This window comes from Peromyscus maniculatus, chromosome 20 (assembly GCF_049852395.1).
Source record: "Peromyscus maniculatus bairdii isolate BWxNUB_F1_BW_parent chromosome 20, HU_Pman_BW_mat_3.1, whole genome shotgun sequence".
Taxonomy (NCBI): Eukaryota; Metazoa; Chordata; class Mammalia; order Rodentia; family Cricetidae; genus Peromyscus; species Peromyscus maniculatus.
In genome coordinates this window covers 4382885-4410881 of record NC_134871.1, presented here as the reverse complement: position 1 = coordinate 4410881, position 27997 = coordinate 4382885, and the positions used below count along the sequence as shown (strand labels likewise).

At 43.6% G+C, this 27997-nt stretch overlaps 2 protein-coding genes across 7 annotated transcripts in view; one reads left to right on the top strand and one right to left on the bottom strand.

Moving 5' to 3' along the window:
* Nucleotides 1–15168, bottom strand: part of Washc5 (WASH complex subunit 5) — a 52466-nt gene extending 37298 nt beyond the window's left edge. The window contains exons 1-8 of one of the 2 annotated variants that reach the window (XM_042265496.2): nt 15025–15162; nt 12319–12451; nt 8338–8647; nt 7752–7897; nt 7002–7086; nt 5869–5969; nt 3210–3402; nt 348–500 (exon numbers count right to left, since the gene is read on the bottom strand). In XM_042265496.2, coding sequence (XP_042121430.1) covers nt 348–500; nt 3210–3402; nt 5869–5969; nt 7002–7086; nt 7752–7897; nt 8338–8523 — 864 coding nt within the window. In that variant the 5' untranslated portion in view covers nt 8524–8647; nt 12319–12451; nt 15025–15162. Of the gene's footprint in view, nt 1–347; nt 501–3209; nt 3403–5868; nt 5970–7001; nt 7087–7751; nt 7898–8337; nt 8648–12318; nt 12452–15024 lie in introns of both variants that reach the window. The other variant, XM_006990657.4, reaches the window with a different exon arrangement.
* Nucleotides 15169–15210: 42 nt separating this feature from the next.
* Nsmce2 (NSE2 SUMO ligase component of SMC5/6 complex) overlaps nt 15211–27997 on the top strand; it is a 231285-nt gene continuing 218498 nt past the window's right edge. For 4 of the 5 annotated variants that reach the window (XR_013046304.1, XM_076555719.1, XM_006990652.4 and 1 more), the window contains exons 1-2: nt 15211–15337; nt 20015–20185. Coding sequence is in view for 4 of the 5 variants with exons in the window: in XM_076555719.1 (XP_076411834.1) it covers nt 20029–20185 (157 nt within the window). In the remaining variant the exon portion in view is untranslated. Of the gene's footprint in view, nt 15338–15621; nt 15643–20014; nt 20186–27997 lie in introns of those variants that run through there. The other variant, XM_006990654.4, reaches the window with a different exon arrangement.

The window sequence follows — 27997 nt, the reverse complement described above, 5'->3', positions numbered from 1 at the left end:
AGTGATTCCCAAGTTCTCCTCTGACCTTTACACATGGAAACGTATACAATAAAAGGGAAAAAATTTAAAAGGCAAAAGAAAGAATAGAAGGGTTCTGCTTATCTCTGTTTAAAAGAATTTTTAATTAAAAATTTTCCATACAATATACTTTGATTATGTTCTCCCTTCCCCCAACTCCTGCCAGATCCCCCCCCCCCCCAATCTGGCCTTGAAGTCACTAAGTGGCTGGGAATGAGCTCCTGATCCCCCGGCCTCTGTGTCCTAAGCCTTGGCTACTGTTGTATTCCACACTCGGTCCTGGGAAGTTAGCTCTGTGACAAATTTGCAAAAGGGGGAGGAATACTTGCCCAATTATCCGGAAAGTACTTATCCACGATCTCTCTCATTTTTGCTTGGTGGGTGTGGAGAATGGAAGGTTCAAAATAGAGAATCACGTACAGCATGGCGGCTTGGTTCGCCAGGGCAGTGCTTCGATGTTCTGGCAGCGGGTAGGCAGAGACCTGCAACACAACACCCAGAGAGGGCAGTGCCGCCAACAGCCCGGACACATGCCTGAAGCCAACAGCAGTTTCTAGAGTCTCACCAGCTTCCAGACCCTGGCCCTGGAAGCAGCCGTGGAACTTCGTTCTTTGCTCTCATCTCGGGTCACGACATTCCTTCCTTTCAGGCCCTGACTCTACTGCAATTCTGTTTTCTCCTTACAAAAATGTCTTAACCCTGCACCCCCACCTCATTGCCATTTGTCTTTCCTATCATACACAGACTGTCTCTTGGAACTAATGGACTGCAACTAAATAAAACTGTGATTCTTACCCCTTTCTATTTGTTCACCAAATCATGGAAATTTGACCTCCGCCATCATCCCAATGGAGGTTCTTAACTCAGCTCAACAACTGCTTTCTAGAACTCATATAAGAATGGAACACTTGCCTGTGATTTTTTCTTTCAAGACGGGCTTTCTTTGTGTAGCTTTGGTACTTATCCTGGAACTCACTTTGTACACCAGGCTGGTCTCGAACTCACAAAGATCTGCCTGGCTCTGTCTCCTGAGTGCTGGAATTAAAGGCATGCACTACTACTGCCTGGCCCTGCCTGGGATTTTTAATACTATCCTCTGCTGAGTTCTCCATGTCTGTGCTCTCCAGGCATCTACACTCTTACATATTAGGTAATACTTTTGGGCTACACAGCACCTATCAGCTTGAACTACCAAGAGCAGGGAGGGGAGAAATTATCATAAGGACACATGCAGCAAGGTCACATGGATCCTGCAGGCAAGGAAGTGGCCCGGCAGTGTGTGGGGAGCCAAGGAAGCCCTGAGCGACTGTGTACTGCCGAGAGGGTACAGCCAGGTCAAGGACCCAGTGCCTTGGACCTATGGAAACGGCAAACCCCGAGATGAGGCTGAGGACAGCCAAGCCTTCGTCTGGCTGGAGTACAGCTGTTGGCAGTGTATGCAAAATCTAGCAACCACAGCTTTCTTCCTAGCTTCTCTGAAGCTGCTTACCTACAGAGACTATCTAATCCAGCGGTTCTCAATCTTCCTGATGCTGTGACCCTTTAACACTGTTCCTCAGGTTGTGGTGACCCCCAACCATAACATTATTTTGTTGCCATTTCATAACTGTAATTTTGCTACTGTTATGAATCATGATGTAAATATCTGTGTTTTCCAATGGTCTTAGGTGACCACTGTGAAAGGGTCATTTGACCCTCAAAGGGGTCATGACCCATAGACTGAGAACCACTGATCCAACCCCTCCATCCTGTACACAAAAGTATTAAGGTTCTAAACTGTGTGTGGTAGTTGGCGTGGCTCAGAGTATGCACAACCACCCCATCCCAGATTTTCTGTACATGTCTGTGTGTCTGTCCTTTGAAAGGGCCTGAGGCTGTAAAACAGAATGCCCCATGTCTTTCTCCAGATGTGTCTGCTCAACTCTTTTCTCTCTAGATTGTTCTTCTTATATCTGGTGGATGAGGCTGTCCCCTAAACTTGAAACTTTGCAGAAACTGTTTTTCAGGCTTCTTTCCAAATACCGAGAACCAAGAGAATCTGATCTATCAGTCAGAACCAGGGATAGGGGGGTTCAGGACAGAGAGAGGTGACACACAGAACACACACAGCTTAACCCCTCCTTCAATAAGGGGAGGAGAAGAGAGGGAAGAGATGTGAGGAAATAGCATGGACTCTGATTCCATGCACATCTGAATTTAAATTGTGGTTCGGCTGTTGAAGGCATCCAAGTCTTAGCTTCCTCCATAGCAACATGGAGATAATGTCCACTCTGCAGGGTTGTCATGTGAAACAGAGAAAATGGACTGTGAACAAACCTCTGTGAGGTTGATTTAGACTCAATTCTCAGCAAACGGCAACAGATACTATAAAGTCCTTGCATCTGCACATAATGTATGATTCCGAATGTTTTAAGAAAAGAACCCAAGAATCAAAAAGTCTTATCTACACTTAACATACTCAATATGAATAAGGACTGGGCCACCAAAGGGAGCTGTCCCAGGGCAGGTCTACTCTGTGGCAATGACATCCTACCTTATAGCAATATACATGAACTCATGTTTCCTCCAGAACAATGAAGTCCAATGGTAACTCCCTTGGGGAAAGTTCCACAATCTGGAGAGAAGCCAGAGCACAGCAATCCCCTCTGTCTGTCATATGGTGTGCACACTGGTGAGGAATGGGCGTTCCCTTTCAGATGCTGCAGGATCTTTCCAGGCCTGCTCAGGCTGCCAGCTCTGTCTAGACTGCTTCTGCTCCACTTTGTCAGCTGCTGCGATCCTGCCACACTGCTGCATGCTCCAATGGCACACTTGTTTCCCCCAAGCTAACACGCACACCTCTGGTGGGTGTCTTCCTTCCTAAGTGACAAGTCCACTCTGGGTGGGGACCAGAACCCCTGGCACCTAGCCCATGAATGAACGCATCATGCACTCTTAATAACTGTGTCTTGTACGGATGACTTAAAAAAATGCACCTTCCTTCCAACTGCTCACATTCCATCTTTTCCCTAAAACCTGATTCTCCCAAACTTCATAGCTTCCATTCCTTGACCTTGTAGTACCATTTAAAAGCTTTTACAAATAGTTTCTAGCTGCTGTTTTGACCCACTGGAGGGAAGAAAGAAAAGGAATAACTAAGGAAGAAAATAAATCCCATCTTTCACATTTTTTTCAGCCCCCCTGACTCCTACCTGGTTGTAAATGTCATCAGATCTCAGGCGTCCGATGACCATGCTGATGAAAGTCTCATTGATAGGCACTCTCTGGAAATAGCTCTCGGGATAGTTGGGTGGTCTTTTGGCTCCTGGCTGGCTGGAATAGCCAGTACTTCGTAGCAGCTTACAAATATCATCCATATTTGAATCAGCAGAGGAACGAGCAGCACTGAGTCAAGAGAACCACAAGAAAAGAACCGAAGAAATCACACATCAGAAACACCTAAGTCTAAAAGCCAAGGACTGCATCCCAAAATGACAGCGGCTCCATTAGAACCCTACCGTTCAAAAGCACACATCTGAAAAGCCTATTCGAAGGGGATGAACTGGTTCTCTGTAAAGGTCTACAGCCCACTTTCCAAATCCATGGAGCTGGATCTGTCTCATCATACTTTTCAAATATAAAAGCAAGCAATATAGCATTTGGAATACACTAGAGAATACCACAGCAGGTTTTGAGTTGGTGTCTCAAGATCAATAGATGCTAATAATTGAGAGTAAAATTACCTTACAGAGATAAGATAAATGAAGACACAGCCACATCTGTTCTGGGTAGGTCTTGACTCCAAATGATTTCAGGTTCAGATTTGATTACCCAAATGAGTTATGTAGAGTATGTGTGTGTGCGTGCCTGGATTTCTTGAGATAGGGTTTCACTATGTAGCCCAGGCTAGCCTCAAACACTATAAATCCTTTTGCCTCTGCCTCCCAAGTGCTGGGATCATAGGTGTGCAGCTTCTTGGACTTCAGAATTATGGAACATTTTATATTTTACAAAAAAAAAACTTTAAAAATTATGTTAATGTGCCTTTATACTACTTAGTTTCTATTGGCAAGCTGCAGAGACCTCATAAAAATATCTGGGATTTTTCATGCTGGAATACTGACCTCTGTAAGACATGAATTCATCTTAAATACCTCACACCTGATATCAGATCTCCTTCACCACTACTGAATTGCAACAGTGTCCCACTGGCAATGGAGCTACATTCCAGGGGTACTATTCCCCAGGGGACAAAACTGAGTTTCCAAAGCTAAGGTCCAAAAGCAAACATTTTCCCTTTCTTTGTCCTCATATTATTTAGATTTTGTTTCCCTGGGCACTTTCATGAGTAAAGGCACGTTCAAGTTTCACCTTCACACTCGATCTTCTCCAAAAGGCCCAGAGGTGACTCACATTTCATTTCTCCAACATGGATGTAAGACAGTGAATGGACAAATGGATGGAATGAATGATCCGCAGCAGTGAACAATCCCTTCAGAGATGATAAAGTTGAGAAGAAATAGGCTAGACAAGCAGCTAGAGGCTAATTAACAGAGGAGGCAGAGTGCTAGCAGGTGCTACAGATGATGTGATGTCCCGAGAGAGTCCTCTGGGGAGGACCTGTCTCTCTTGGTCATTCCTGTGAATTCTACTCATCATATCTTTATCCTAAATTCATAATGGCCCCTGCTTACCAACTGTTTCTTCTGTGAGTTGGTTTTTGACAATTTGTACTCAGGGTTTTTGTGTGTTTTTTTTTCCCCCCCAAGACAGGGTTACTCTATGTAGCCCTCACTGTCCTGAAGACCAGACTGTCCTTGAACTCAGAGATATCATACGTGGCACTTAACACTGCTTGTTTTTTTTTTTTTTTGAGATACGGTTTCTCCGTGTTGTTTTAGTGCCTGTCCTAGATCTTGCTCTGTAGACCAGGCTGGCCTCGAACTCACAGTGATTCACCTGGCTCTGCCTCTTGAGTGCTGAGATTAAAGGCATGCACCATGACTGCCTGGTGTTTTTTTTTTTTTTTTAAGACTTATTATTTATTTGTGTGTGTGTGTGTGTACATATGTCCACATGTATGAAGATGCTTGTGGAGGCCAAAGAGGGCACTGGATGCCCTGGAGTTAGAGTGATAGGTGGTTGTGAGCTGCCTCATGTGGGTGCTGGAAAATCAACTTGGATCTTCAAGAAGTCTGCAAATACTCTTAACTGCTAAGTCGTTTCTCCAGCCCCATGTATCTATTTTTTGGACACATTTCTTCAAAAGACTGAAAACATGTATGAGAGGTGCTGAAATTAAAAAGCAAGTGGCTCCGCAGGACCCTACTTCCTGCAGCCACACATCTCTGCACTGACTCACGTAACACAAGGCCTGGGTGTTTCTGTGGCTGTGCATGTATGGGGGAGAATCCACCTTTCAACCTGATCCAGAATGATAACTCTTTGGTCATCCACATGAGAATGACAACAGAAAGCGCCTTCATTTCTTTATGGCTGCCAAGGCGTCTTGTTTGAAAACTAAAAAAAGAAAACCTCAAAAGTAAAACATTAAAAATTTCAACATTCCTTAAAATTTATCCTCAAGTGAAAACGTTCAGAGTTCAGATTCCTGCTTTACGACAATCCATTATCATCATACCTCCACACTGCTAAGTCTTAAGATAGAGCATTGTATATTTTATATAGTTTTTACGGAATGTAATCTGTTAATTATATTACACAAAAGAGTAATGCTGTATTCGGTGTGTTCAGAAGATGCGTGTTCTCTAGCATTCTTCATCCCAGGCCACTGTTCCCAACAGTACTGGCACACACGGTGCACGTCATCAACAGCAGCGATTGGGGGTGTGCAGGTTAGACCAGGAATACCTGTATCGATAGTAAGACACCAGCATTCTCTCTCTGACTTCTCCTTCAATCTTCTGGTCGATGACAAGAAGCATAACTCCATATAAGTACAGGGCTTCACACTATGAGGAAAAAGGACAATGGCCAAATTCACAAGACTACCTGTCTGCAAGGAGTCAAGTTGACAATGGCACAAAGGATCACTCTGGTCATATTCCTCCTAAAAGTGGTATTTATATTTCAAAGTAAATGTATATTTTTCTGCAAAGGGCTCTCAACTGCTGTGTAGAATTGGCTTTAAAAATTGACTCAAAATAAATTTTAATTCCTAGTGATTATTTTGCTTGTGATACCAAAATGAAATCTCAATTCTATGAATAAGGATGACCTTGAAATAATCTTTCTGTCTCTACGTCCCAAGTGCTGGGGTTAGACATGACCACCACACTGGCTCTAACACACTTCTTAAATGGTCACTGTGCACTAAGTACCAGCTCCATCTTGGATGCAAAAAGATGGACTTCTCATTCATTCATTCATTCATTCATTCATTCATTCATTTTGTCCCGAGACAGGATTTCTCTGTCTAGTCCTGGCTGTTCAGGAACTTTCTCTATAGACTAGGCTGGCCTTGAACTCAGAGATCAGTCTGCCTCTGCCTCCTGAGTACTAGGATTAAAGGTTTGCATTACCACTGCCTGGCTAAGATACCCCTGTCCCCCAGGAACTGAGGACCAAACCCAGGGCCTTATGTTTGCCAGGCAAGTGCTCTAACACTGAGCTAAATCCCCAACCCTAAAGGGAGGCTTTCTTATACGAAGGAAGCTCATAACCCAACATGACCTTTTCCTCTATGAATAATTTCATTCAACACTCACACATTCTAAACTCGAAAGATAATCATTAGGCTATCTTCTTTTCTTCGAGGAATGGTATTCCGAATATACTGATGCTGTTTCGTATTATTATTACTGAGACAGGGTCTCTCTATTATGTAGCTCTGGCTGTCCTTGAACTTGCTGTGTAGACTAGGCTAGCCTTAACTCAGAGATCTAATTGCATTTGACTCCCAAGTGCTGGGATTAAAGTCATGTGCCACCACACCCAGCTGTTTTATATTCTTGAATATGTACTTAACAATTACTATTACTTACTAGAAGTTGTTTTCCATCCTCATTGAGAAGCACAGTTTCTAAGGTTTGTTGAATATAAACTCCTTCATTGAGATCATCGAGGTATCTAGAAGCACAATGTAAGGGCAAGGTATTAGTGTGAACAGGAGATGAGGCATCTTTGGGAGAAAGACTTCCAAGACAAGGCAGGACACCAGGCCTTCTGGCTTTAGTTCCTCTGAAGTCTTTGCTGTGCTTATTGTGTCCTATGAGCTGTAACTCATGGTGATTTGGGGCCACACGTTAACACTTCTGGCTGTTCAAAAATCACAGGAATATTCCCTACTCTTGAATTACAAAACAGCAGGATCTCAGAAGCAATGCCATAGGTAAATGAATTGGTAAACATAGAAATGTATGTATATCATTTGGCAAACTCTTAAGAACTACTAATAGGAGCTGGGCCTGGCGGAACAGGCTTGTCATCCCAGAGGCAGAGGCAGGAGGATTGTAAATTCAACACCAGTCTGGGCAACACAGTGAAAGCCTGTCTCAAAACAAAACAATAAATGTTAGTTTGCAAATTAACTTTACATCTAAAGCCTTAGAACAGGATCACTGAAGGGCTGAAAACTCAATGACAGTGTAAAAAGGTTTATTATGACCCATCACAGGAAACTGCAGCGATGCACGGCATGGCTGAGTTAACTCTGAGAAAGGCATGCATGTTCTGCTGGCTCCCTTCTTCCCTGCTCTTCTACCAGAGTAAGCTGTTATGAAATTCACCAATACCTGTTTAAGTCTACGATGTATTTATGGACACTTTGAAAGGCTAAATAAAATCTGGTGACGATTTCTATGTTGTTTTCTCGAAATTCTTCATCTAAATCCTGTAGCTCAGGCTTGGCTTCCAGTTTGCTTTCCCAGAACTCTGGACCCTAAGAAGGAAGACACACTTGTGTTAAGTCGGTAAAGGCCTAGCTGTTGCAAACAGTCCCAGGAGGCCTTAAAACTGTGCCGGAAGGTTCTAATACACCAAAATTAAAACAGAGCAACAGAGAGGACGATGCTCACCCAAGCCTAGAATCAAAATGCCTCTGGGTGAATCTCAACCAAGATTAGCACGCTTTTAAAAGTATTCCAGGGCAGAAGAAATGACAGGAGAGGTGGTTTTAATTGGTCTATACTGTGTTAGGACTTTCCACGCAGTACTCTCCCTTCCTTCCCTTATTTGCAAATTAGGAGTTGATGTTAACTTTGGCTGAAAAGCTGTCCTTTCAACACTCCACAGTTACTTAACCACTTCAAGCCTCATGGCTCCCAGAGAATGGCTGCTTTTGTAAAAAGGTCAGGCATACCGGGGCCATGGGAAAAGCACCTTAAAATAGCTGAAGTCAAATATGATGTCTCCGTATCTCTGCTGGTCAGCCCGGTCTTTCAGCCGGAATACAGCAGGGATAAACTCAGACAGCCGCAGCACCTCGGCAATGATGGCATTGCCGCAGGAGACGATCCTCAGGATCGCCTGGCCACAGAGGTTATTCTCAGCCAGGAAGTCCAGCATCGCGAGGGTGACCCGCTATTCCACACCGGGATGGTGGCAATGATGAATTGGCCTCAGAGATGGGGTGCGTGGATCACGAAGGGACGCCAGGACTGTAGACCAAATGGCTGCTTCATTGGAGAACCTGTATTGAAAAAAGGGAAGTTAACCATTTTTTAAAGAAATGCGTGTGCATGCTTTTGAAATACATGTCCAACTCAGGAAAACTATGTCAATGAGCTCTGGTAGGAGGAAAAGGCGTTCATTGCCCAATATTCAGGGAGAGAGGAATGTTGGTGCTCAGGTCACTGACTTCTTTTTTCCCTTTTGTTTAGTTTGGGACTCCAGCCTACGGAATGACTTTCCCCATACTCAGGGAAAGTCTTCTCTTTCCAGTGAACCCCTCTGAAACTACCCCTAAAGGCAGACCCACAGATGTGTCTCCTGGGTGATTCCAAAGCCAGTGAAGTTGAAAATAAAGATTAGCTACCACAAGGACCTTTCTTTGATAGAACCACACGACTGGCTTCTTTCTCAGCCCTTTGCTCACGTCTCATGAAAAAAGATGGATAGAGGGTATGGCTCATTTCTGAGCCAGAGTCAGGGCTACTGGGCATGTGTAACCTAGTGTAACCTAACTGCACAAACACACCCTACTATTGGATATTTCCACAAGTAACTGCAAACGCTACAAGTCAGAGACACATCCCTGTATATCATTTGGAGGCATTTATCCAATGGGCCTATATGTATAAACATCTCCAAGATTCCTTTTAAATTTCAGGGGCTGGAGAGGGACTCCACAGTGCTTGCTATTCAGAGTTCCTAGCATCTACATGGAGGCTCACAACCACTGTAACTCCAGCTCCAGGGGATCCAATGCCCTCTTCCGGCTTCCATGGGCAGTGCCACCCCCAATATGCATATGTGCGCACACACATGCACAAATAAATTATAAAATAAAAGCTTAGAGACCAGTTTCAATAAACTTGGGAAGATGGTTTATCAATACTAAACCAAATTGGTCTAAAAATACATAATTTAGCATGCAAGTATCCAGTGCTGTAAGCAGAACTAACTACTCATTTCTCTTTTATTCCAGTACACTAAGGATGATTTGTGGTGATACCCTAATAAACTTTGCCTGAAAATCAGAGGACAGAACAAGTTACTAGAGTAAACATAGAGGCCAGGCAGTGGTGGCACACACCTTTAATCCTAGTACTCAGGAGGCAGAGATCTGTCTGGATCTCTGTGAGTTCAAAGCTACCCTGGACCACATGAGATTGATTCAGTCTAGGAGAGAAACAGAGCCAGGCAGTGGTGGCACACACCTTTAATCCCAGTACTTGAGATCTCATGCCTTTGCTTGGAAAGCACACATGCCTTTAATCCCAGCACTAAGAGGGAAGTGATATGGTGGGCAGAGAAAGGTATATAATGTGTGAGGAGACAGGAACTAAAGGCTTTTCAGGCTGAGGAGTCCTAGAGGTAAGACATGGCAATGGCTTGTTCCTTTGTCTCTCTGATCTTTCAGCATTTACCCCAATATCTGGCTCCGGGTTTTTTATTAAGAGACCATTTAGCAATTTGTGTTACAATGATTTCTCACCCAGCATACTAACTATTGCAGTTGTGGTTAACTCTTCTGAAAGTTCTTGAAGGCAAAGACCTATCTTCTTACTCAAACACTCTGTTCTGAGTACCTCTTTGCCATGTTAGAGATGAAGATGTTTAAGCAACCCACTGTCCAGTGAAGTGACTCATAAGCTGAGCCTGGCTGAGTAACCTGGTTACCTAGAACCTTTGAGCTTCTGCTACAGGGTGGAGGCAGTCCTAAGCATCTTTTTCATAAGAAGTCCTCAAGATGACTCCGATGTGAAGCTGGAAACATTAAAGAGTGGAGGAGGACTGGTCTTGAGGAAAACTGCAGTATATCTACAGGACGTTAACAAAGTTAATCTCTGCATGGAAAATGAATCAGTATGAAGACCATAAGAAATGGTCTCTGTCCCTATGGGCAGCCTGCAGTAAGCTGTGCAGAAAGTCCTGGACAGAAGAAGCTGTATAAGAGATGAAGTGCTTGAGAGTGTGGTCAAGATAAATAGTGGGACACCCATTCACCTGTCAGTTGGGGCCCTTCACTGAGTACTGCTGGGACAGTGTTCTGATGTTAGGTGACACTTAGCAGGTAGATGTTCTAGGACTTTAGAGTCTGAGGAAGTCACCCAGAAGCTATAAGAAAGACTTATTTTAGAATATAACAATTAAAACCTTTTGGTCCAAGCAATATTTGATTCCGGGAGCCGTAACAGCTTCCTTAAAACTATGAGCTAACTAGTTTGGGCAGGGTTGGGGTAGGGGCAATGGCAAGACCCTAAGAGGTTGTGGTGTGAAAGGATAGAAAGAACCGAAATTCTTGTTGATATCACTAATCTGCTGATTCAATTATGGAACTGCCTACTTCTATAATGCTTGCTCAATGAATTGCTTTTATGCCTTACCCACGGATAATTGGGTGCATTCATTCAGTAAACACTTGCCCAGTGTTTGCTATATGCCAAGCACTGTTTTAGGATGAAGATACAGTAGAGAATAACCCTGAGTTCCAGTTATCATGATGTCTATATACCACCGAGATTAGGAGATATAAACTAACTAATGCATACAGGCTGGATAAGTAGTGTAGAGAAATCCTGATTAAAAGATGGAATGCACGCTGAATTATATAGAATATATATCTTCTAGATGCTTCCCAATGACCTCTGCCTCCATTACTCATGCCCTAGATGGACTCCCTTCCTTGAGTTTGGGATGACTTTTGCAATCTCTCCCAGAATAGATATGACAGCAGTCACAGCTATCATCTCTGAGGTAAGATGACAACAAGACTGAGTTCTGGTTTGGGGTCTCTCTCTAGCTTGCTAGTTCTGGGGAAGCAAGAGGTCACTGTGTGTGTGCGAGTCCTGTGTAAAGGCCCTTGAGACAAAGCACTGAGCTCTGCCATCAGCTCCACGCGTGAGCTTGAAAGCGAAGTCTTCTCATATGCAGTTATGCCTTCAGATAAGTTGACAGGCCCTGCTCACACCTCGACGGTAACCATCTAAGGGCCCCTGAGCCACACGCACTTATGTAAGCCATATCTCCAATTCTTGACAATAGACACTTGAGATTATATGTATGTGTGTGTGTATATATATATGTATATATATACATATATATATACACACACACATGTATATGCATATCCGTGAGTGTGTATGTATACATATATATGTATATACATGTGAATGTGTGTCTTAAGTTACTAGGCTGTGGAGAAGTTAGTTCTGCATCAATAGATAACGATCAGATCCCGGAGAAAGGCATTCTATACACAGCTTATAAGTAAGTACGGAGTTCCCGGAGCATACATGGGCCAGGTGCACTTGTGGTTTGAAGAAGAATGGCCCCTGTAAGCTCATAGATTCAAATGCTTGGTCCCCAGGTGGTGGAACTGTTTGGGAAGGATTGTAAGATGTGGCCTTTTTGGAGGAGGTGTGCCACTAGGGCGGGCAGTTTAAACGTTGAGGTTTAAAAAGCCCACACTATTTCCAGTTAGCTCTCTCTTCCTCTTCCTTGTGCCTGTGGATCAAGACGTAAGCTTTCAGCTACTGCTTCAGAGCCATGCCTGCCTGCCGTCATGCTCCCGGCCACATGGTTATGGACTCACCCTCTGAAGCGTAAAGCCCCACCCAGTGAACTCATTCTTCTGTAAGATGCCTCCATCATGGTTTCTCTTCATAGCAACAGAAAAGTAACTAAGACAGCACTTACGGAACAGCAGGGTAGCTAGGGAGTCTGCAGCACAGTGAACAAAGGGTAGACACAGAGGTGGACTGGATCAGGTCTTCAAGCAAAGGATTCTGAGAAGTCACAGCTGCCTGGAGCTCTTTTATCAGGGAACCCTCTAAAACACATTATGGTACACACTCTTAACATGTCTTTTTAGTATTCTCAGTCATGCCTGCTTTTTTTTTTTTTTTTTGGTTTTTCAAGACAGGGTTTCTCTGTGTAGCTTTGCGCCTTTCCTAGAACTCACTTGGTAGCCCAGGCTGGCCTCGAACTCACAGAGATCTGCCTGGCTTTGCCTCCTGAGTGCTGGGATTAAAGGTGTGCGCCACCAACACCCGGCTCATGCCTGCTTCTTAAACCACACACACTGCTGAATAACAGGCTGAGCTCCAGACAGTCCCATTTTCCTGCACTGACAGGGTCTAGCATGGGAAACGAGAGAGGAAAAGGGAGAAAGTAATCCATAATGGGCAAAACGATGAGCTACTGAGGTCCTGTGAAGACCAAACTCACTCAAAGTTAAACAGGATAAAATTCCACCCTCACAAAGCAAGAGCCAAGCTATGATTAGCAGGTGTAAATGCTGCCTAATTGTATAAACTACAACAGTAGAGACAGTTGGGCCCTGGAGGACACAGCTTGAAGTAAAGCATGTACCTGGCTCTTCATCTCTCCCAAGGGACAGAGAGACAGACCCAGCACCTGTGTCTGCACATCTAGGGAAGATCCTGCTTGAGATGATTTTTTGTTGTTGTTGTTTTTTGTTTTTTGAGACAAGGTTTCTCTGTGTAGCTTTTGCGCCTTTTCCTGGAACTCACTTGGTAGCCCAGGCTGGCCTCAAACTCAGAGATCCACCTGGCTCTGCCTCCTGAATGCTAGGATTAAATTAGGTGTGTGCCAGATGATGATGTTTAATCAAGACCTTGTGTGCCAATCTCTTGGCCCTTAGGGCTATCATACTTTAAGGCTAGGTATGGTGGCACACTGCTTTAATACCAGCACTCCAAAGGCAGAGGCAGGCAGATTCCTACAAGTTTGAGGCCAGCCTGGTCTACATAGTGAGTTCCAGGCTAGCTAGATATTCATAGTGGGACCACATATAAACAAAAACAAACAAACAAACAAACAAACAAACATATAACCAAAATATACTGATATCTCTAAAAGAAAATAATCAAGCATATTTATCAATGGTTCAACAAACATCATGGGCCTTTATTAACTAAGTTGATTGCCTTATCTACACCCACATTAAAACAAGTGTTTTTATGGAATTTAATGTAAGAGAAAATACCTATTAGAATTAATTCTTCTTTAGTGAAATATTATTGCTTGTAATCTGTCCCAACTTATAATAAAGAACACTGAGTTCTTTTTTTAATGTGTTATAATTATGAAGACTAATGTCAAGACAGCATCAAATGAAAGAATAAATCAGTCAGTTACATTATCACATCTAGATGAATTAAGACATACTAGATATATCCAGGGCTGGTTATATTTTCCATGTAACTTATTTGGCTAGCATATTCTCTAAACAGCTCAGAGTAGTCTGGAGAAAACTGGCCCAGAGTAACAGAATCAGTTGACGATCATTATACATGCTTAATCATGTAACCATTTAAGACATAAGCAGTGAGCTTTATGAGATGTTGTATCTCAGTTGAGCCTTTCTTGAATGAGGTCACACAAACACTGCAGAAGAAATTACATGCAATCACTCTTTTGGAGACCGCCTTCACATAAAGGACGAAGGAAACTCGTGGACACCAGCACTCTCACTCTAGGCTGAACTGTATTGTTAATAACATGGAACGGAGCCACAGATCTTAACTCCCTTACTAATATTATTTTATGAGTTTCAAAGTATGGCAGCTTTATCTTTAGGATCTTGGCATGGGCCCTTGATTTTCTGTACTTGAGGAGTCCCTTGTCAAAGGAACTTGCTTTTAAGAATGGCATCGTTGGCCCGATCCAGAGGACAAAAGATGGATCTATTTTTAAACTTTTCACAAAATCTCAGTTCCATAAAGGAGAAAGCAACCTCATACTCATAATGGATGCGTTCCCAGAAAAGTTCTGTAATGAGCTGGATCACTCCAGCCTGATTCATGAATCCTTAAGAACACCCAAGGAGAGTATCCCTGGTTGTGGACAGAGGCAATAAAACTCCTTCACGACTCCTCATCTATATAGAAGTCAGGAGACCAACTGTTTATTTTCCTATTACAGTAGAATCAGGACCCAGTGAACCCTTCGCCCATACAAAGGACTTTAGCACTATGTCTTAGGTGAGTGAGGGGCATTAGGGTGCGTGAGAAGCGACTTGCGCAAATTCAAAGTGCGTGACAGAACTTTCATTCAACCCTCTCGCTTGCGGAGAAGCCTTCACTTCTACTTCTCGAGAAAAACTACTCGGTTTTCTCGCGAGTCAATGAAAGATCAACCAGGGCACCGCTCCGAGCAACTTGCACACTCAGCTAACGGGCCAAGCAGCTGAGCATCACCCCTAATGCTTCAAAGATGCGTGCAAGAGCCATTCCCATTAAGGCGCTGGCGAAGAGCAGGGATGCAGCCCCAAGCCTGCAGGACTTAGGTTTCCCGGCCCTGGCGGCTCCGGGGACAGCACCCGCCGCGGCCCACAGGGAGGGAAAGGGCCTGGAAACCGCGAGCGCGCCTCCGACTCACCTGTCAGCCGTCCGACGCCGGCCGCGCGGACTGGGCACCCGGGTCCCTCTCTCGGGCCCCAGGGATCCCCTAGAGTCTTGGGCTGTGGCTAGCTGGACCCTAGATTCCGGTCTGGCTGCCCCAGCCCGTCACGTGACCGGGGGGCGGGGCCGGGGCCAGGCATCATGTGATCACCCGCGGGCGCCGACTGATGACGCAGCGGGCGCGCGCGGGGCGTTTCAGGCGCTGGAGAAGCGGGCTGAGGAGAGGACTTGGGGTCTGGGCGTGCGACGTCCGTCCGGGTAGCTACAGCTGAGCTAGGTGGGGCAGCCAGGTAAGACCGGCGAGGAGCCGTGATGGGGGAGGAGGGTTGGCGGGCGTTGTCGCCTTCCCTCTGCGCTCCGGGGACTTGGGCTATGGCTGTGGGCCCGGCCCTCTTCACCCGCAGCAGCGAGACGGAGGCAGGTTATCCCCACTGGCAGCCTCTCATCCTTCATCCCTGACGGCGTGTGGAGACGACCACCACTGTGTGATTAAAAAAAAAAAATCTGGTCTGAACTGGCTTTAAAAGCAGAGGCGCGAAGAGGTAGTTCAGACGTACCCCAGGCCACAGGTGTCATTTCGCTTCTGCAGGTGGAGGTAAGTAGTAGCCTTGATGTGAATGAAGCGGGGGTCACTTTGGTGGGCATGGGCATGGGCATACTGGTGGGGACCTGGGAATGGCAGTAGTTGTTTGGTAACTCAACGAATCCTTCTCGATGACTTCGTTTTCGTGAGGCGTTGTCCATCTAATGCGTGTTCCAGTTTAAGGAGGTCCCAGCATGAGGGAATGGCAGATGGAAGCAAATAGCTGTCTTAAGTTTTATAGTAGAGATAACTGTGTTTTAGGAACTGTGATGGCGTGTAGAAGGGAAGAGCCATGGGCGAGGGGAGGCTTGAAGGGTGTATACATGCTGGCGTGCTGAAAGAGGAGACACAACTCTGTTGAAGTTGCCCCCTTGGGTTTAAAGGCGGCGAGGGGCCTACTAGAATGCTGTACAGAAACATGTGGAACAGTGTTTCCCTCTTTACATTAATAACTGGCTTAACCGACAGCAACTCTTCCAGGAATAGAAGGAAGGAAGCAAAATGGTGTGCGGAGCCTCATAGCTTGGTGAGACCTCAGGAAATGCGTAACTTTGTGGTAGATTGTCTTGGGGGCTAGAGGTCTGGGAGCAAAGAGATCAATGTTGTTGGAAAGAGGTTCCAAGAAGAGGTTGATTTAAATCATTGTTTCTTTTTATTTTAAAGATGTATTTATTTATTATGTATAAAGTGTTCTGCCTGCCTGTGTCCCTGCAGGTCAGAACAGGACACCTTTTCTCATTACAGATGGTTTTGAGCCACCATGTGGGTGCTGGGAATTGAAGTCAGGACCTCTGGAAGAGCAGCCAGTGCTCTTAACCTCTGAGTCATCTCTCCAGCCACCAAATCACTGTTTCTTAACCAATGTGATGACATTTTGTTTTCAGATGATTCTTTGTAGTGAGAGACTACTTGTATATGCTAGAATTTTATCAGTATCCCTGGCCTCTGCTCCATGGATACTAGTCTGTGTCCCCCACAACTAAAAATGTCTCCACATGACATTAAATGTTCCCTAGGGAGACCCTCCCAAGCTCTAACTTTAACCAAGACCTGAGGAGTAGTATTAGAATGTTCAGATGTCTATAATCCAAATAAAATATCTTAGTAGTTTAAAACTGTCTTTCAGTTTTAAAGGCTGAGAATTCCAAGGCCAGCTTACCATCAGATTTAGTGTCTGGTGAAGACATGTTTTCTGGTTTGCAAATGGCATGTACTTGTGTGGTAGAAAGACAAGAGAGCTCTCTGGAGCATCCTTTTTAAGGGGACTATTTTCATTCTGGAGGGTGGATCTAGTCACCTCCCCAAAGGTCTTACCATCCAATACCAGCACTTTGGACATTAGGGTTTCAACGTATACACTGGGGATGAGGACCCAGACGTTCAGACCGTAGCAGATAGATGGAGAAGTGAAGACTGTGGACATGCTGGGGGTGTGAGGAGGAGGATTGGAAGCTGTGAATTGGAACGCTAGACAGCTCATGGGAAAGAGATAGGAAGCAAAGAGAGTGTGAAGGAATGCAAAAGGAGATGTCCCCCAAGAAAGAAGGGATAAGGACCGCAGCAGTGTTCTTGAGCAGGTCCAGTGAAGCGGGAGGGATGGGGAGCCTGGCCGACTCGCAGGCAGTGACAGGACGAGGATTGTGAGACAAATGAAGGCATGCATGCCTACAGGAGAGTTTCGCTGCCGGGAGGAACACAGAAGCAGGGGAGTAGTCAGAGGGGAAGGTGGGAGGATGTTTTCTTGAAGATTAAAGAGAGACGATGTCTCTGGTTTGCAGTGGAGAATGGTGTGGGAGAGGAGAAAGTGAGTAGTGGAGGAAAGCAGGGGGATTGCTGAGCGAAGGACGAGAGAAGACCTACTGAAAGTCTGACTGGGCACGGCTAGTTCATTCACCACGAGGAGAAAGCAGGATGCAGAAACTGAGGCTGGTAGGTGGGGAGGGAAGTACCTCCTCGGTGGTTCCTGTTTTCTCAGTGAAGCAGCAATCAGGATCTTTAACTCTGGTCTTTCCGTGCAAATGGGTGAGGAAATGTCAGCAGTTCATAGCATCAGGTATCATGGAGTATTTCTAAGTCAGGTCTGTGGGTGGGTCATGCCTACAGGCTCAGCATTTGAATGGCAGGAGGATTACTAGGAGTTTGAGGCCAGTTGGGCTACATAGTGAGACCCTGTCAGAAGACCAAAGGCAGAAGGAGAGCCCATTTTCTGTACAAGAAAGATTCAGGTAGCTGCCTAGGGAGGTGCATGCTCTTCACCACTGTTGGTGCTGTGTATTCTGATAGGCCTTTTCCTCATTGTGAGGGCCACGTCAGGCACCGCCTCTGTCCCTTCAATTTACAAGTAATCTATGTTGTCTCAATGGTGTATTTGCATGTCTGGTCCTGCGAACTAGAGAGGTCCAGGAGAGCAGAGGCTGAGTATTTCTGGTGCTTAGAATACTGCCTGGCATATGCCAGGTTTTCACTGAATTGGAATAAACCAAGTAGTACCTGAAAATAAAAGTCTTGGAGTATTTACCTTGAAAACCACTATATTCCCATGCTCAGAGAAGTTGCCTGGTCTTTAGGACATGCTTACTAAATGTTGGTTACCTGAGTCTTTTGAATCAGCAACTAGTGGTATTGTGAATGCTTATGTTAAAGTGATACTCCAAAGATAAAAGTCAGCACTTCAGCCCTCCGAGCTCTCCCCCTTTTTTAGCCTGTGTTTTTTTTAATGAGCCTAAGAATTTACGTGGTAAGACCTTGAATTCCTATTTGTGGAATAAATGAACAAACCTAGTTGAAAGCAATAGTGGGAAAACTGCAGTAGCAGCTGGGGATGAAATAAAGCTGATATCATGAGAGGAGGAAGTGCCAGAGATACCACACGGCCCCCTGCTCTTGAAAGGAAGAACAAGAGAGTGAGTTGCCATGCAAATTTTGGACCAGATGCTAGGTCACACCACGAGTGTGGCTTCCTTTCCAAAGAGGAGCTGACTTTCCAGTCAACCTCTGGTCCCATGAGCCTGAGTTCACGCTGTATCTCCGATCTCTAGAAAACATTTTCTTTTATGGTGCTGCACAGCTTTAGTGACAGCCTGCTTGTCATTTAAAGCCAGCGTCGACACTGCACTTTTCTCGTTGCTTTCAATGGATTAAATTTCAGGAGGTTCCTGAATTAAAGCAAAGATGCCTATATAGGCAAGGGATCCAAAGCCTAAAGAGTTGGTGTTTAAAGGTATAGATAAGGGAGTATTTAATATGAGGGTAATAACTACCATTATAATAGAGAAACCACTGTAAGATAAGAAGTCTATGTAGAAATTCTGCTTTTACTGAATCTGAGATAATTGCTGTACCCAGATGTTTCTCCAGTCTGCCTTGCCCAGCAGTCCAGACAAATCTCTCCCACCTGCAGTCCCACAGCCACTTATAAAATGTTCACTCAGAGGCCTTTATTAATTACAAACTGTGTGGCCTATGGCTTCAGCTTCTTGCTAGCTAGCTCTTTTATCTTAAATTAACTCATTCCTATTAGTCTATATGTTGCCACGTAGCCATGGCATTACCCGTCTGCTGGCATCTTGTTGCTCCTTGGACCCTGACTGGCATCTCTCTCAATTCCACCCTTCTCTCTGTATCTCTGTTTGGATTTCCTGCTTGGCTGTAAGCTTTCTTGCCATAGACCAAAACAGCTTTATTTATTATCCAGTGGAAGCCACACATATTCACAGCATACAGAAAGACATCCCACGGCAAATTACAGGTATAAATCTATTAGAATTTAAGGAACTATTTGAAACCTTTTTCTAAGAGTTCAAAATGCAGATATATTAAGTAAGTTCAAAACTATAGATTTTTTTTTTTAAAAAAATCTCATCTAATTAAGCTTTATTATTTTTTTTTAAAGGAAAAGATGTCATGGACAGTCTCTATCCTCTATGTGTGTTAGGCTTGTAAGAACTGGGTTTTCTAGGTTCTTTTTTTTTTTTTGGTTTTTCGAGACAGGGTTTCTCTGTGTAGCTTTGCGCCTTTCCTGGAACTCACTTGGTAGCCCAGGCTGGTCTCAAACTCACAGAGATCCGCCTGGCTCTGCCTCCCGAGTGCTGGGATTAAAGGCGTGCACCACCACCGCCCGGCTTCTAGGTTCTTTGAAGCATCGAGAAAAAGGATATTCTTCTTAAAAACTGAAGATAGTTACCTCCCTCATATTCTATTGAGTGTGTGTGTTTGAAGGCCAGGTGATGGCACAGTGCCTGGGTGTCCTCTGGGTCCTGCATGCAGGGAACAGCGTAGCACGTGGATATTGAAGATAGCTGTCATTGAGTGTTACAGCTGTGCTCTGTTCCTGTACAGTTATTATTCTGACTTAGAACTCTTACTGTTGTGTTTGAAATTTTAGGTAACAAGTTCAAGATGCCAGGGCGTTCCAGTACAAGTTCAGGTTCCACTCGTTACATATCCTTCAGTGGTGTGGAGTCTGCTCTCTCCTCCTTAAAAAACTTCCAAGCGTGCATCAGCTCTGGAATGGACACAGTTTCTAGTGTTGCCTTGGACCTTGTGGAGACTCAGAGTGAGTAATACTTGAAACTCTTTGTGTGCGTGTACCTGGTTTGAGGTAACAGTGTGGTTGCTTCCTCCGGGGATGCACTCTGAGTGTTCTTGAGATGGGCAACTGGACACATTTTCTCATCTTATTCTGTAACATGTCATAGCCATGTAGTGCAGTTGTCCTCAGAAATGCCCTAGAAACTGATGAACAATGATAGTAAGGCTTTTGGCTGAGAGCATGCAATATATGTGATACATATGTCTAAAGCATGTGATATATGTGAACCAGAAGGTATGTAAATGTGCCGTGACAACATCGTTTTCCATTAGTTTAACTGTACGTTGTTCATGAGTGTGCTGCACATAGACTCAACAGATGCTGGGATACCAGCAAAGGAAGGTCTCAACCAAAGTAAGAATTCTGCTTTGGTCCATTCCTACTTTTCAAGTAGAAGATTTAGAACAATGTTCTTTGCCCTTTTTTTTTGGCTTTTGTTTTTGTTTTTCGAGACAGGGTTTCTCTATGTAGCTTTGGATCCTGTCCTGGAATTCACTCTGTAAACCAGGCTGACCTTGAACTCACAGAGATCCACCTGCCTCTTCCTCCCAAGAGCTGGGATTAAAGGTGTGCACCACCACCGCCTGGCATTCTTTGCTTTTTTGGGCTAGGGGGTTATTACTTTTGACATATTGGGAGCCAGGGGAGTAGCATAGTATCTTTTTTTTTTTTCTTTTTCCTTAAAATGGTACTATTTTTGAACAGTTTGTAATGTGTTTTGACCTATTTTTTTTCTTTGCTTATCCTGATTGAGTTTTAAGGATCTAAGGAATTAAAGTTTATATCAAGTTGGAAAAATTTCTGTTCCTATTTCTTCACGTATTTCCCTCTCTCCAGTCTCCTTTCCTTTTATGATTCCAATTCCACGTAGATGAGATTGCTTGATATTAGCCCATAAATCACGGAGGGCTTGGTGTTTTGTTTTGTTTTGTTTTTTTTTCCTTTGACTTTAATTTGCATAGTTTCTGTGCTGTGTTTTTAAGTTCATTTGTCTTATTTTCTGTAGTCTGCTGTCGATTCTCTCCGGTGAATTGTCATTTCTGATTACTGTGCTGTTTCACCAGCACAACAGGATTAAATGGAACCTTTCGGGTCCACTTTTCCATTTCTCTTTTTGTCATGTTCATGTTTTCCTATTCCTTCTTTTTTTAAAGATTTATTTTTATGTTTCCTATTCATTCTTTTTAAAGATTTATTATATATTTATATATGTGATATTATATAATATATACACAAGTATGTGATGTTACATAATATCACATATATATATGTTATCAGGCTTACATCACTGGCTGAAACATCTTGCTGGCCCCTTCTTCATCCTTAGTCTATGAAGCGTGTTTCTAGTAGCTGTTTAAAAATCATTGCCTGTCATTGCTTTCAATGTCATTCTGACTGATTTCCTCATGTATATTATGTTGCCAGTTTATGTTTTGTTGTCTTCTGTCTTAGTTGGCTTTCTTAGCTGTTGACTTGAAACAAACTTGGAGTCACCTTGGAAGAGGTCCCCTCAACTAAAGAATTGTCTAGATCAGATTGGCCTATGGCCGTGTCTGTGAGGCATTGTCTTCATTGCTAATTGATGTAGAAGGACCCAGCCCATTGTGGGTGGTGCCATCTCTAGGCAGGTGAGCTTGGACTGTATCAGAAAAGTAGCAGAGCAAGCCAGTAAGCAATGTTCCTGCATGGTTTCTACTTCAGACTTCTGCATCGGCTTCCCTTGATAGATGGATGGCAGCCTGTAAGCCGAAATAAACCCCTTCCTTCTCTCAGTTGCTTCTGATTGTGGTGTTTATCACAGCAACAGAAAACAAACACATAAACTTTTAAAGAGAGTTGAAGCTTGTTTTGGTGGGAAGCCAAATAATTCATGGATTAGGTAGCTCTATTTTTAGTATTGATAAGCTTTGTTAGGGTAGGTGTAGGGTAGCTGTGATGGTTCTTCTTGGTTGTCAACTTAACTACATCTGGAATTAACTAAAACCCAAGTGGCTGGGTACACCTGTGAGGGATGTTTTTCTTAATTAAATCCTTTGAAGTGTGAAGACCCACTTTTACTGTGGATCTTTTGAGGTGGGAAAATACACCTTTAATCCAGATCTTTTGTCGAGGGAAGATCCACTTTTCATCTAGGCCCCACATTCTGCTGACAGTCCATATAAAGGACATAGAAGAAGGGAACTTTCACTCTTTGCCTGCTTGCTCTGACTCTCACTGGCAAATCCATTCCTTCACTGGCAAATCCATTCCTTCACTGGCACCAGAGCCTGCTCCTTTGGGATTTCCATTTATACTGACCATCAACTGAGACATCCAGCCTCGTGGACTGAACAACTACTCGATTCTTGGACCTCCTGTTGGTAGATTGCTACTGTTGGACTAGCTGGACTACAGCCTGTAAGTCATTCCGATAAAACTCCCTTTTTTCCTCACTATATATAGCTTCTCTGTATCTATAATTATAAATTCTATTCCTCTAGAGAATCCTGACTAATATAGTAGCCTTTAGTAGGGCTAACATCATGTTACAAAGTAAGGCCCTTCTGGAGCCCCTGACTGTGCTTTGAGGGTTCAGCAACTCAACTTGGCTCTGGATGGATAGAATTCAAGTGTCTCCTAGTCTGCTGGGAATCATTTGTTTTTTTAGTTCCCAGCGCTTGTTCCTCAGTGTCTCGGGATTCAGCATCCGACTCAAGGGAATCTCTGGGCTGATTGATCGCTTGCTCCAGCTCCCTGTCCTGAAAGCTCCTGTTGCCTCTGTCTCCCAGCACTCCAGATTCTTCTCATCCTGTAGGGTGCTATGCTGTGTGTGGATCCTTCCTCCTTAGTACTTGCAAGGAGACGGGGGATTGTAGGACTAACCTCAGGCATTTCCCTGGCTGCAGTTGTCATTGTTCTGGTCTGGGTGTTGTCCTGTTGTCTGAAAGCAGTCACAGCATGTATTTTTGACCAGCTCTTGTAATTCTTCTTGACATGGTGACCGTGTCCATCCCAGTTACTCATTCATGTCTAGCGGCATAAGCCACTTACGATCTTTTTAGTGATGGTCTTTAAGTGTCTTGGCCCTGTTCCATCTGATCTGGATCCTGTTCTTGGTGGTGATGGATATTTGACTTTGATTAAAGTCATAATAGAACTTTAAGCCATAAGAGAAGAGCTGGAGCATAACTCTGAAGGCTGGGGGAGGGTATCAGATCATCAGTAGTTTCTAGAATTAAGTCAAAATTTTGAACGTTTTAGCTATAGCATTCATTATTGTCTTAAGTAAGAAGTATGTGTTGGTATAAAAAATGCACTTTGTGCAGTTCTGTTTTGTTTTATTTGAGAAAGAGTCTCAGTATTGCCAAGTCTGGCTTCGAACTCCCTATGTAGAAGAGGCTGGCCATGAACTTTGCCCTGTCATCATCCTGCTCCTCCTTCCACATGGTGGGTTACAGGTATGCACCACCAGGCCCAGCTACTTTGTTGTAATTTGAAAAGAAATGCTAGCAATGTTTCCCCCAAAAAGTTCATAATATAATTTGGGATTGGTAAATTTTTTTCTGTAATGGGACAGATAGCAAATATTTTCAAATATTTGTGAGCCATGAGGTCTCATAAACTCTGGCAAGTCTGCTGTTGCAGAATAAAAGCCACCTTAGACAGTGCATAAGTAGATGATGGAGTGGTTGAATGAGAATGGCCCTTATGGACCCATGTTTGAATACTTGACCTCAGTTGGCGGAGCTGTTTGGAAAGCTAAGAGGTGTGGCCTTGTTGGAGGGGGTGTGCCGCTGTGGGAGGGCTTGAAGTTTCAAAAGACTTGTGCCATTCCCTGTACGCTCGTCTCGTCGATGTGGTGGAAGATAGGAGCTCTCAGCTGCTGCTCTAGCCTCCTGCCACCTGCTGCCTCCATTCTGCCGTCATGGACCATTTATTATCCCCCTAAAACAGTAAGCCTCCAGTAGCCGTCTGTAAGTTACCTTAGTCTTGGTGTGTTTTCACAGTAGAAAAGTAACCAATACAAATGGAAATGGTTTCATTCCAAAAAAACTTTATTTGTAAAAACGGGAAGTGGACCATTTGGCTGATAGCTTGCCAGTCCTTACTTTAGAGCTATAGTCAGTAAATATTTATTAAAAATTATTTGGGGACTAGAGAGATGGCTTGTTCTTGCATAGGACCCAGATTTGATTCACAGCCCCCACACGGTAGCTTACAACCAGCCATAACTCTAGGTCCAAGGGATCTGACCCCTCTTCTGACCTTCATGGGCACCAGCCATGCATGTGGTGCACATACATGAATGTAGATAAAACACTCAGGAATAAATAAACCTAGAATTATTTATCCTGATTATTTGGGTTAATTTTGCAGCAAATACTTGGTTTTTAATTAAAAAAAAAAAAAAAACCAGCTAACTGAAGGCAAATTTTGACTAAGTGGTATGGGAAAGAGAACCATGAGCTAAGGAGTCTCGACACACGCAGCTGCAGAGTGAGGAGTAGCCTGGAGTACCACTTTCCAATGTACACGTGTGGAAGTGCACTGGCAGACTTTAGTAAATGCCAAGGTAGCTGGTAAACATTTACAAAATCACTATTCTGTGTCTAATTCAGTGCCAGGACTTAAGAAGAACACAGATGAGTGGTAAATGCTCCCTCCTTACAGGTTTTCCCATCTTAATTTGAAAACAGATATGTATTAAAATGCCACCTCGGTGGGAAATGGATAAGGTGTTACAAGGACAAAAGTAGTTTTCTGTCACCACTGGACTCGGGGGAAATCTCAAGCTTCCATAAGGGTGGTCACAGATTCTTCAAACTTGGAACTTTTGTTGGACAGTCTCATTAGCACCAAAACCTGTTAGGTGTTGTCCTTTAATTCAGACTCACAGTCTTCAGTTTCAGTAGAGACTCAAGTTTCCGTGATCCTAGTTTGCCCGCCCGTTATTGCTATTTTTTGCATTCCAAGGCACGGTGGAAACAGCCTGTAACACAGCCAAGGCACTTCTCTGTTCAGCTGTCAGGGTATGAAGTGCTTTGTGCCCATTTACCACCTCACCCACAGTGTGAAGGTACATTCCTAACGATTGAGATATGGTGGCTATAGTGTTAGTTCAAGGATTTTTGTTGTTGTTGTTGTTTTTGTTTTTCGAGACAGAGTTTCTTTGTGTACTTTTGGTGCCTGTCCTGGAACTCACTCTGTAGATCAGGCTGGCCTCGAACTCACAACGATCTGCCTGGCTCTGCCTCCGGAGTGCTGGGATTAAAGGCGTGCGCCACCACCACCGCTGCCGCCGCCGCCGCCGCCGCCACCACCACCCAGCCAAGGACATTCTCAAGTGAAGGTGAAATATTTGCTATACTGTGTGGTGGAGAACGACACAGTGACTTTCCACACTGGTGTACTCAGGTGCCACTGCCCACATAGTATTTCCCATAAGGCTTTTGTGTATTGAAAACAATTTTGTACAAATGCTCCATGTGATTAAAAAACAAACCATGTCTTAAAGTTATTGTGAGCATGGTCTTAATCTGTGGACCTGTGGTCTCTAATCCAGTCTGTGGAGCTCTTATGAAATGGAATTTGAATGCTGATGAGCAAGATGCAGATGGCATGAGAAAGTCTTTTCAGAGACAAAGCCTAGGGCGGCCCTCCACACAAGAACTTATTAGGAGAGGTTTTTGTTTTTGTTTTTTTATCACTGAACATTTTGGCTTAATATAATTAAATATAAAGCGTATGTTGTCAATTAATGTTACTTAAAATTCAAGAAATTTTGGTTATATTGTATTATTTGTTAGTGTAGCTTTCCCTTTTTACAGGCATTTCCAAGTATATACAATAGCTTCAACCTCTAATCATAGTCTATTGTACATTAAATTAGTTTCTCATAGCCTAAGTTATATAAAAATAAAATTACAAGCCCACCCATTTTTTTTTCCCCGAGACAGGGTTTCTCTGTGTAGCTTTGGTGCCTGTCTTGGAACTCACTCTGTAGCCAAGCTGGCCTTGAACTCACATAGATCTGCCTGGCTCTGCCTCTGGAGTGCTGGGATCAAAGGTGTGCACCACCACCACCATTTCTCACCCAAAATTTTTATAGAAAAAAAGTAGTCTTTACTTTGAGACATTTTTCTTGGTACCTTTTAAAAATTGGCAAATAAAAGTGCATATTTTGGGGGTACCATGTGATGTTTTGATACATATCTACACTGTACAATATTCAAACCAGGTTAAGTGTACCTTCTTAGACATTGTGATGGTTACTTTTAGCTTGTCAGGTTGACACAAGTATCACCTGTTATATATTGCATTATATATACATATAAAAATACATATCATGATATTGTAATACATCTATTACATATATTATGCAGTTGCATTATATATTATGCAGTTCTATTCAGACATTAGAAAAGGTAGAACCTTGTCTATGAGAACATGGCTAGAACTGGAATATATGTTACTGAATGAAAACCAGGTTGATGGACACTTTGGTTGGTTTTATTGCCTGTTTCCCTAGGATTCTGGAGCTCTATGACAGAAAGCCTATAGTTACTATAGTCAGACTGTATGTTTTTTCATCTGTCTTCAAGTATGGTATTGATCATAATGACCATAATGATAAAAATAATAAATGAATTTATTTCAACTTTCATTGTGCTGGCTGTATGTTTTTACTTGGATTCTCACTTGATCCTATCAGCAATCCTGTGAAGTAGAAATGAAGTTATCTTCACTTTCTGAATGACAGAGCTCAGGCTTAGGGAAGTTAAATACTTTCCCCAAGGCCACAGAATTAGAAATTAGTACAGTACAGATTTGAGCATAGGAAAATGAGTTCACAGTTTCTGCCCTGAACTATTATGCTTTGCCATAAATGCTTTGTGGTTGCACATACCTTTAATCCCAACACACAGAAGACAGGCAAGTAGATTTCTGTGAATTTAAAACCAACCTATACTGTATAGAGAGTTCTAGATCATTCAGGTCTACATAATAAGACCCTGTCTAAAAGAAAAAATAAAAATGTGATAAAAATACACTATATGAAATTCTCCTGGCCGGGGGAGCGGGGGGGGGGGGGGGGAGGGGGGGATGGAGCTGCTCACCTCACATAAGTCTGAGTTAGCCTTTCAGGAGTTTGCCTTATCCCACAGATAGAGTTCGCCCATGAGCACTCCACACCTGAGTGCAGACCTTGAACACTAAGGACCTGACATTCTGAAGTTAGAATCGTCTTTTGTGTGGAAGAGCTGGCACTGACCAGTTGGGACTAGACACTTTTTAAATGTTGACTCTCTTGTGTGCATGTAGTATCCTGGATGGGAACTGTTGGTCAGAGTTTTTCTTTTGTTGAGTACCCTTTTCCTTTGTTTGGGGAGGCACTGGCTTGACTTGTTCTTGCTCAGAGTTGTTTCTGCATCTCGGCTTAAGCTAGATGTCCTAATAAAGAAGCCCCACATGTATTCCTCTGTGTCTGGACTCTTTTCTGTTATTTATGAACCAAACAATCTAGCTGCAGTATAAAAATAACCAGCCGTTAATTTTAATTTTATTTTTTCAGACAGGTTCACATTGTAGCCCATGATGGCCTCAAACTCACTGTGTAGTCACGGATCACCTTGAATTTCTGTTCTTCCTGTCTCCATCTTTCAGAGCTAGGACTGAAGGCATGAGCCACCACGTGTGGTTTATGTGATGCTGGGGGTCTAACCTAGGGTTTTGTACATGCTAGGCAAGAACTCCTACTGAACTACAGCTTCAACAAACGATATTGAAAACCTTAAC